At 44.3% G+C, this 10452-nt stretch overlaps 1 protein-coding gene across 2 annotated transcripts; it reads right to left on the bottom strand.

The window, feature by feature from the left end:
• Positions 1-1247: 1247 nt before the first annotated feature.
• On the bottom strand, positions 1248-8820 carry IDI1 (isopentenyl-diphosphate delta isomerase 1). 2 transcript variants are annotated; one of them, XM_082044008.1, is made up of 5 exons: positions 8625-8820; positions 6969-7129; positions 5983-6075; positions 4511-4641; positions 1248-3416 (listed from the first exon to the last, which is right to left on the bottom strand). In XM_082044008.1, exons 1-5 carry the CDS (start codon positions 8750-8752, stop codon positions 3099-3101), a joined length of 831 nt encoding a protein of 276 aa, XP_081900134.1. In that variant the 5' UTR covers positions 8753-8820; the 3' UTR covers positions 1248-3098. The 2 variants fall into 2 exon arrangements, with proteins under 2 accessions (XP_081900134.1, XP_081900133.1); XM_082044007.1 differs by having other exon boundaries at positions 6969-7132; positions 8625-8819.
• Between the last annotated feature and the right edge of the window lie 1632 nt (positions 8821-10452).

Raw genomic sequence — 10452 nt, 5'->3', positions numbered from 1 at the left:
AGTGATGAGTTTGTGTTGCAGGTAAAGGCTGAAGTTGGTGGGAAGGACGGGAGACTGACAAGTGCTGCACAAAGTCCCGTGCGGGACCGGTTTTAAATGAACCGGAGAAACACTCGCCAGCTCCATGAGCTGAGCCGTGCCTGAAGCTGCAGGAGTCACTGCAGTTCTAGTGCTGACCTGTGCCTGGAATAACCCGGCTTCTCCAGAAACCCAAACCAGCACGGGCAGGGAAAGCTACAACCAACAACTTTTAATACTTTGGATTAATATTTCAGATACGTAGAAAATGAGAGTTACAGACTGGAACTTGGCCTGAGTTCGTGTCAATTATGCTACAGTCATCCTCTGCTTAGGAAGACATATTTCTCTTCAGAAGCTAATAGACAAAAATTCTGTCCCTGTTAAAGGCAAAGTATGTTGTCAAATGTGAAATATTCCCTATTTGTCCCTGCTTGGTCAAGAGCAAGGTAGGAATTATCTAAAGGTTAGTAAAATTATGTATTATAAATGTTTTTCCTGAGCAATACTGTGTGCACAAGCACAGGCACGTCGCAAGAAGAGCCAGAGGCCACAAATGCAATTGCAAAGAGCAAGTTTTATTTTAGCTACCTCTCTATTGGGGGATCTCCGTAACCGCACCTGAGCTCCCAGGCAGAGGCGACATAAGTGGGGACGCAGGCGCTGGTAAATTCAGCCCTGCTGGAACATCATTAGGCCGGCTACGGTCGCCTATATTTAAAGGCTTAGAGCAGATGCAGCCTCTTGCTGTGCCCTGCTCTTTCTCAAAACAAAGCAGGAATCTCAGACATGATAAGGTACTGTAGGGTTTCTCTCAGGCCTATGTTATCTCACACAGAGGTTCTACTTGTCAAGCACACAAGGTCAGTAAAACAATTAGTGTGATGTATGTGCTTTCTTTATACCCCAGCTGCGGGTCACTTGAGCATGTTTACCTTTCTCCTCCTCGCCCAATCTTCTGCAGTTCCCATACAAATACCCTTAAAATGTCCAATTTTAAAGATTAAACTGGAATCCAGTGAAATATGCATGTAAAACAAAAACTCAATAATATTTAAGGGGGAAGAAAAATTATTATTTTTGAACTATCATCTTTAAATACAACAGGGTAAGATGAGTGCTCAGATGTCAGCTTTAGCATATTGGAGCATTATGTGTAAATCCATATTGTTTCCCTCATCTACATTGTGTAATAAATTCAGTATGAAAAGCATAATGCTGCAAAGAAGTTCAATGTCAAAAAAAACTTTATTGTCAAAAGTTTAAAGGGATTTTGAAGAACTGTTTAGCAAAACTTTGCTTTCAGCTTCCTTATGCACATTGTTTCTACTTCAGGATAACTTCATCAGCTTTGCTCCAAGCTGGCCCTTTGAACTAGAAAAAGAGGATGTTGCCAAAATAAATCTGTGCCCCGCTCCCCGCACTGTGCTGCTTCCGTGACAGCTAATAGGCATCGTGTTGTTTATAGTGTAGTAACGGCACAGATTATTTTCCATGTGGCTCAATGTCTGGAAAGACAACAACAGTCCAAGGTTTTAAGTTAGGTATTTTCATCATTATCTTAAGATAATATTTTATTTTTAAAGTATTTTAAGTATTTGAAAACTAGTGTATTACCCAGGTCACATGGCTGATGGCGCTGAGTTCAGGAGCTGTTACATTGTGTTACTGTTCCCTCACCCACCCTCATTTGCTTCCAGACAATTCATCAATTCAACAACCAAAACCTCTCAGTGTTGAACCACTAGAGGTGTGCCAGAAACAGAAATGTTTGCCACTGGAAAAATGTAGCCAGACACAGAGTAGTTACAGCCATGGTTTACATGCCAGGAGAAAGGGGCGTGAACAACATTCTCTATCAAGACACCTCTGGGAGAAGTTGGAGGCAGTAGTGTGCTAACAGAAGAAATCATAATTAAGATTTTTTTGGAGTGGAGGGAGAACTAAAACCTTTAATTCAAACTGAGATACCCTTGATTATTTGTCTTATTAAATACAGCCTTCCATTTAACTTGTTACTTGCAATTGACTGCAAGATCAAAAAGGATGAGTTCTTGCATCCTGATCCAGTTTCTGATTAACTGAAATTAAGACCTACTGTAAGCCTGTAAATTGTCAATCCTGAATTCCAGAATTCAAGGGGATTGAGTTTTCTGGGAATGACTATTACAGCAGATGTTGCAGGAAAGACAAGCTTGTATCACGATGCCTTTGTTTTCTGGAAGATGGGGAAGAGTCACTGGGTGCATATCCCTCTCCAAAGCCAGGCTACTTCCTATATGCAATAGATATCATTACATCAGGTGTAATTAACACCCCGCTTTTTATTTTTTAAGAGACCTCCAGTACTCAGCCATCAACTAACCAGAAAAGGGTGGTGGGGAAAAAAACCCAAAGCAACCCCCCAGTGTTTATCATCTAAAACTATGACACATGTTGCAGCACTTCAAAGTGAAACTCGGTCCACACAGAGAATCCAATTACTTGAACTTTTATGTGTTTGGTTAATTATAGAATACAGTAGCTAAAGAGACATGCTTTCTGCAAATAAAATCATCCTGATTACTTTGAATTAATTTATTTTTGTTTTTTTCTTCAGGCAACTAGTCTTCTCATCATCAGTGCAGAACTCAAATTAATTTCTAATTGTTGTTTGAGAAGGTGCAGCCACAGGACGCTGGGAACGCGCCAGCTCTGCCGGCTGAGGTGGGCAGGCGGCGCCCGCCCGAAGCCCCCCCAGAGTGTGCTGTTGCACAAGAAGGAAGAGCAAACCGGCACACGCAGGCTGAGGGTCTTTCCTATCGTACCAGGTAATGGAGAAAGATGAACCCAGGGGGTATTTATGTTACCATTGTCCATTTTACATGAGACCAAGCTTAACTCACCTAAGAGGAACAGGGCTGGGGGGAAGAGGAGGTGAAGAGAGAAGAAAAAACATTTGCTACAACCATTTCTCTATGAACTTATTTGTTAAACATGCTCCAGGCGGACCAATTTTCTGCACCCAAGAGTCACGAGCTACCATAGTATTAATGAGACAGCACATCGCTGCTGGCCTTCTGTATCTTCTACCCCCCAATTTACATCCTGTGTATTTTTTCATGATCAACAAATTTGTTCAAGTTGGATAAGTTATCCCACCACTTAAAAAGAAAAGTCTCTGCAATTAGTTTAAACCATGGAGTAATCTTAACTTCATTCTTGGAGGCTTTGTCCAAAAGCTGTTTCAATTCTTTCTGTGTCACGTAGCAGTAGCTTTGGATCTCATTGGGGTCGGGATTCAGCGTTACGTCCTTCTGTACAAACAAGATATAGTCTATCTCATGTTCACCCCAGATCCCGTCAGACTTGGCCTTGTAGTGAATTCGTGTCAGATAGGAGATTTCTTCTGGAGGTACCTACAACCGAAACACTTGTCAGAACCAGTGCCGAACACCAGCAATTGCACTGCTGGGCATTGCAGAAGAACTATCAGCTATTACCCCTTCCTTAACAATTATTTTTGCCCCCAAGTGTACAATTTCGGTGTACTTCTTCACAAAGAATTACTACAAAAAAATTTTTATTGCACTTTGATGACATTAATTACACATTTCTCTAATTTGGCTCACCCTGTAATATTTTGAGAGGATTTATTCTACATAGTAAGTTTTAAATATGTTTACCAGACCTTAACAAGTGCTGACGAACATGAACACCTGCACATACCCCTCCCCTCCCAAGGAAAAGACTTGATGACTACTCAACGCCAAGGTCAGAACTGTGCATGACAGACTGCACATAAGCCTGCTCTACCAGGGATCTGTGCAAGTTGCAGACCGGTTAATGAGTTCTGGGACAAGCTAACCACGGTGTTTCCCACCAGCGTGCTGCTTCTCCTGTGTCCCATGACCCAAAGGGAATCAGTTACAAAACATGGAAAGAGATTTTGACCATAAGCATAATTGAGGCAGCTTCCCCTGCTCTCTGTGCGCTTCCAAAGTGCCACCAGAGGGAAAAGCAGCCAGCAGTGGCTGTGGGACTGTTCTGCAAGAAGCACCGAGTGCCCAGACCACCCTTCTTCCCATAGAACACTTGGGATTGCAGAGGGACTTGTAGATGGACAATGGCAGCAGCTCACAGTGACGCCCTCCCACCATACAGAACATGTCCAGCTGGACACATCCCCTTCCCCGGGACAGCAGGACAAAGCAGGACAGCCTGCCCTGGCACCCACAGTTACACATGAAAGCAACACAACCCCTTCTTACAGGGCGATTTACTCTTTGGCTTGTATTTAGTTTGAGCTGTGTAATATTCTAAAATACTATTTACTAAGAGGAGCTTTTGAGACTCTGGAATATAGATAAAGAAGTCTCAAATTCACTAAGTTCTCTGTATCTCGAAAGTTAAATTATCTTTTAGGTTTCAGGCTGACGCTGTCTGTCAGATGCAGTTAGTCTGTAAATTGGCAAAGATTGGCAAGAATTCCTGTTTCTCCCCCTCCCTTTACCTGCTCCATGGGAATTCCTAATTCTGCTTTCAGCCGCCGCTGCGCTGCTCTCCGAACCCCAATGGCATCATTTTCTTCCAGTTCTAGTGGATGGCTTAGGGGATGACTGCAACAAGTGTTGGTAAAACAATCTGCAAGAAGTTTGTATCAGTACATTTTTTAACGCATATAAAGCATCAATAAAAAACATTAAAAAAAACCCCACCACACCACACTAAAAAAATCCCACTAGAGACATAGAACAGTTATACAACACATCAGAGCTTTGTTTCCCTTTGCAGAGAAGGGTCAGGGAGGAAGGAGGATATTTTCACCTCTTATTTTTCCTTACATAGTTTGCACCAGGATTTGCCTCTACCACGTACTACTTTGCAGGTTAGTGTTTGATGCACATGAAAACACACATTCTCATAGCTGAGATAGCATCTACTCACACAGCCAGTTTATGAAGACCTTGTTTATCCTGCAAATGCTAGTTAAAATTACTTCTGGGAGTTTATTTGCAATAAAATGTTGAAAATACTCCTAGAGCTTCAAGACCAGCTGACAGTAAGCAGAAGTAAATAAGCAGTTTATGCTGTGTTTAAAGGACAGATCCTCTGTACTCTGTTGCAAGTACAGTAAAAATTACTGTGATCGGCCAACCTTTTATCTGCAAAGGTCTAGCTCAAAAGCATCTAAAATAGAGTCAGATTACCTGCAAACTACACTCAAGCATTTTGATTAGTTAGCAGTCAAGGAAAAAATCATTTTTTAAACAATCTCCAAAGCAAAAATTCCCTTAGAAGAAAAAATAGGTGTTTCAACCTCAAGTTGAAGAGGGTTAGAAACACCTGAATTTGTTTTCCATCCAAAATTCTGAAACAGACAGCCTTATGAGTCCTCCAACACCTTGTGTAAGCTACTTCTCTTTCCTTCCACGTCTTATATTTATGCCTTTCCATTTGCATTTGGTAGTAACAGTTGAGGAGTCTTAAAAAATCACGCAGTACATAGTTTTGCCACACAGTCTCCCTTCGATAGGTAAGAAGGCATTTGTTAAGACATACACAGATAAAGGTCCACATCTCACTGAAGCACAGTGCAACTGCGGCCAAGCAGCAGGGCCCACTACACATCGACTGCCCATCTTCACGGGTGCAATGAAAACTCTCCACAGTGATCAGAGCAAGGGCTCCAACCCCACTAAACACGACTCCAGGCTCTGCACTGGCATAAACAGGATCAAACATCTCGGGGAACAATCATTTCCCAACAACATGCAGAACAGTAAGCTGGTGTTCCCATTAACTCACTTCATCCACACGATAAGTACATCTTGAACTCTGAGAAATATTTAGAAGTATCTCCTCTCCAAAGTAGTGAATTCTAAAACCTCAGAATGAGTTACACTGCAAGATTAGACAGGTGTATTTTAAAAATATTGATTTAAATAAAACATTTTGGTAAATACAATGTATTTCATTACTAACCTGGAAATGTAATTTTTGCATTTGACCTCTGCTGCAGCAATAGTTTATTTTCTGTATTAAATAAGAAAACACTGAAAGCTCGGTGCAGTAAACCTAAAAATACACAAACAAACAAACACAGAGAGCTATTTAACAGTGGAGGAAAAAAACACATGAAGACAGTTTAAAGGCTTGAATGCCTTATTTTGGGGTAACCGCTTTTAAAATTCATATATGTTAAAGAACAAGGATTTGATAAGAAAATTCAGAGTTATTATTTAGGTTTCTATGTCAGCTTATGCAAAACATTATGAAATCAGAAAAGTGCTAAGAACAACAATGCAATGGAAGAGTCCTACTTAATCAGTTCACCATTCTGAAGATGCACATTTTGGCAAGCTTCTAAGGAGGGCTCAGCATCCATAAATTAACTATCAAAATGTCATGACTTAAAAATTCCTAAAAAACTGTAAGGAATTTCAAGATGCTTCAGGAATTGCAAGAGTACAATAGCCTCCCTCAAAAACAGTACCATTGCTGTTTTCTGCATCTTTAGAGTTCATTATTCCTCAGTCTCCAGGAAGATGTTTCCCCCTGAGTACAGAAAAGGAGATCCCAAACTACTATGAGAGGTTCATGAATCGGACCAACGTCGAATGAAAACCACGATCAGTGAGAATGACAACAAAGCAAGTGGCATTCTTTAGGAAAGCCTACATAGAATCATGTCTCTATAATAGGAAACAATACTGTTTTATCATAAAAATGTGATTCCAAAATATTTATCAAGACATACAGTTTATATCCACAATCATACATTTCTCTCTCCAGTGGTGTGTTCCTCCACATTGCAGTATTGTATGCTGGGGGAGGACAGGGGTGTGGTAAGTACTTGCTCTGGTTTAATCAACACGCACCTGAGATTAAGGCTTTAATTTAATCATGGCTATATTTCTGAAAATATTCAATCAACTTAAGGGTTCAATTAGAAGGTAAGCACGCTGTACCTTTATCAATATTTTCATTCAAGTGACAGTTTTTCTTGGTATCTGCTCCAATCTTCTTATCGTTTTCGTCAATCAGGATGCACATCTCCGCCAGGAGCTGCACCTGCTGCTCATCCAGGTGATCTGTGTTTACTTCAGGCATCGTGATGGCAGCACACGTTCTACTGAAAAAAACAATGAAGAGTCATTCAGGAACACTAACATCTATAAGGTTCTGGGCAGAGTGTGAGAAATAATCAAAAAGCTAGGTGTCCAACACGGCTTAAATCATGCACCAATTATATTTTCGGGGTTTTAAATGCCTTTGGATTTCTGAAACTTCCTACTCACAATACCAAATGTTGCAATGTGACGTGTAGATGTTTAGATTTCTTTTTTGTTTCTCTGAAACTCCATGCAGCAGCTGCTGCAGAACAGATGTGCCAAGTGGGCTGGTAGTATAAGAAATCCAATGTCAGATTTCACCCAGGGCAAATTTCACCTTGTGTCACCCCACAGCCAACGTGTGCCCTGCACACACTGCTGGGTTACATTCCCCATACCGGATCTCTCTGTATTTTCTGCTTAGTGATGTCTGTATTATGTTCTGGTTTTAGTTCAGCTCTCGCTGCCCTCTTTAAAGCTCCTTATTCACAGCCTCAGGTGAGATGCAAGCCTGTTAGCACTGCCATGGGAGCTGAAATTCAAATGGAACCAAAATCCATGAACAACATTCGACCCAACTCAGTTCAGACCCCAGTGAGGGACACTGATGCAGGTGGCAAAACTGTGGCAGGCTGCAGGAAGCGGGACCAATTTTCAGGGAAAGTAGGGACGATGGTTCTACCCATATGCCCTGGTGAGACCACATCTGGAATATTGTGTCCAGTTCTGGGCCCCTCAGTTCCAGAAGGACAGGGAACTGCTGGAGAGAGTGGAGCATCTCCTGTGTGAGGAAAGGCTGAGGGAGCTGGGGCTCTGGAGCTTGGAAAAGAGGAGACTGAGGGGCGACCTCATTAATGTTTATAAATATGTAAAGGGTGAGTGTCAGGAGGATGGAGCCAGGCTCTTCTCGGTGACAACCAATGACAGGACAAGGGGCAACGGGTACAAACTGGAACACAGGAGGTTCCACTTAAATATTACTAGAAGCTTCTTCACTGTGAGGGTGACAGAGCCTGGAACAGGCTGCCCAGGGGGGTTGCGGAGTCTTCTTCTCTGGAGACATTCAAAACCTGCCTGGACGCCTTCCTGTGTAACCTCATCTGGGTGTTCCTGCTCCGGTGGGGGGACTGGACTGGATGATCTTTTGAGGTCCCTTCCAGTCCCAAACATTCTGTGATACAGTTTAGTTTTAGGCGGTTTTGTGAGGGGCAGGAGTTGGACTCCATGATCCCTTTGGGTCCCTTCCAACGTGAGACACTGATTCTGTGACAGCAGGTGCACGGGTTTTCCCCCCCGCCATCGTTAAGAACCAAGAGCCGAGGGCTCCCTGCCCAGCACACGCAGCCCATGCACTTCCCACACCCCCCGCAGACACGCTCCACTCAGCTCCCACCGCGCACCCCTCCACCGCCCCCTCAGCAGCCGCCTCCGCTCCCCTCTGCCCAGCCCCGTCCCTCAGCAGCCCCTTCCCCCGCGGGGAGCGGCCGCCGCCGCTCCGTTCCGCTGCCTCACCTGTGGGCCCGGGCCTTCCCCCCGCACAGGGCGGCGCAGGACGCGAGCGGCCGGTGGCAGCGCTGCCCCTCAGGGACGGCGGCTCCGCGGAGGCCGCCGCTAAGGGCCCGGCGCAGCACGCGCCACATCGCCCGTCACGCCACTGCCGCCAATGGCAGCGCCCTCAAACACCGACGTCACCGCATCGCCCGATCGCCCCACTGCGGAGCGGGCTGCCCAGGAGGAGGGACTAACATTGACAGAGGGGAAAGGCGTCGGGCGCAGCCAACCGCGGCGCAACTACTTGAAGGCACTGGCCAATACGATGAAGGGATAACGGCGAGCTAGCCAATGGGAGCGGCGGAAAGGGTCACGCCGCAGCCCCGCCCAGTGTGCTCAGCTATTTCCGGCAGGCGGGCAGCAGGCCGCTCACTGGCGGCGGCCGCAGAGGTGGGGGCTCCGGTGTCCGGCTCGGAGCGACAGCCAGGCCTGCGGGGATGGGCCGGGCGGTGCTGGAGAGCGGCCTCCGGGCTTTGACCAGGGGAGCGAACTGCGGTACAGCGTGGTGTTGCTGTGACTTGCAGAGACGAAAGGCGCCTTTTTTTTTTTTTGGTGTTGGTAATCAGGAGGTTTAGTATTCTAAAGTTGAACACTGCTGTTTGTCTTTTCACCCATCTGTGAAAACAGTAATTTCTGGTCAGTTCTGGGACCGTTCTTGCAGGTAGATGCCATCACCACGAGGCTGTAGAGTCGAGGGGCTTTTTGGCAGCATGTTTAATCTTGGATGTTTTTCTTTGCTCCACAGTACCCTTGAATTAAAGTGGTTAAGTGTGTGCACACAGGTCGCAGCCTGCAGCACTCTTGGGGTGGGGAACACCGGCCAGTTGTCTTCCCTCCTTCATTGCAGCTATGGTTTGTAGAAGACAGTTACTGTGTTAGTTGAGTTCTGAAATGGTCTTGCTTGTTAAGTTCTTAGGGAGATAGAGAAAAACCACCAGTTTCTGGATAGGAAGCGTGGACAAGATGTCAAGATGAACCGCTGAGATTGGGTAGTCCCAGATACACAGTTACCCAAGGAAAATTAAAGCTTTTTATCCCCACTCTTCACATCCAACCTGCCTCTTGTTAAGCTTCCTGTTCTAATGTTTAAGACCTCCAGCTCACCCTTCTTCAGTATCCTTGTTCCTTGTCTCCCTGAAGAATCCATTTTGGAAGTCTGCTCCTGCCCTGGAGTCACAGTTCTTCCAAAAACACTTGTCTAGGTGATACACTTACGTGCACAGCAAGCAGCAGCCTGGGTTTTACCTGAATTGAGAGGTAAATACTTGCCGGTCCTAACTAATCTGCTGTTGTTTGCTTGAATTTTTTTTTTTTTTAAAAGGCTTGTTTCAGGAAATCGGTTTGCTTCAGCTCGCTTCAGAGAAGGCAGATGGCTTTGCAGTAAAAATGTAATACTTGTATGCTATATATATAAGTAGGATGTTCCATTTGCATTTAGTTTTGCTATCTCAGGCCAGATGGAAAGAGTGCTATGATGGATGGCTTCCAAATATTTTTGTATAGCATAAGGTGATGATTAATGATACAGGAACTGGCTCTTTTAGGAAGGAGTTATTTCTTCCCTCCTACAGGAAACCTAATAACCTTTGAGTGCTTTTCTCCTCTAGATCTGTTTTTTCTTTCTTTTGGTTGGAGGTCTGGACAGGAGGCTTTGCTTTTTCCTGCTACTTTTACAGGTTTGGAAAATATTGATTTGAGAGATTCAATTATTATTTGTTCTGTTACTGGCTTCCTAAACTTTGTATCTTGTTTTTTCAAGTATAGTCATGGGTGCACAAGTAGGTCTGGA

Source organism: Streptopelia decaocto, assembly GCF_964273445.1.
Source record: "Streptopelia decaocto genome assembly, chromosome: 2".
Taxonomy (NCBI): Eukaryota; Metazoa; Chordata; class Aves; order Columbiformes; family Columbidae; genus Streptopelia; species Streptopelia decaocto.
This window is presented reverse-complemented; position numbering and strand designations above follow the sequence as displayed.

Bases quoted from the DNA above. Each gene is read 5' to 3' on its own strand.
- IDI1 (XM_082044007.1), bottom strand. From the start codon at position 8,752: ATGTGGCGCGTGCTGCGCCGGGCCCTTAGCGGCGGCCTCCGCGGAGCC. The intron at 7,133-8,624 runs GTGAGGCAGCGG...TGTTTTTTTCAG, and splicing joins GGGAAGGCCCGGGCCCACAG to TAGAACGTGTGCTGCCATCA. The intron at 6,076-6,968 runs GTACAGCGTGCT...GTGTATTTTTAG, and splicing joins GAATGAAAATATTGATAAAG to GTTTACTGCACCGAGCTTTC.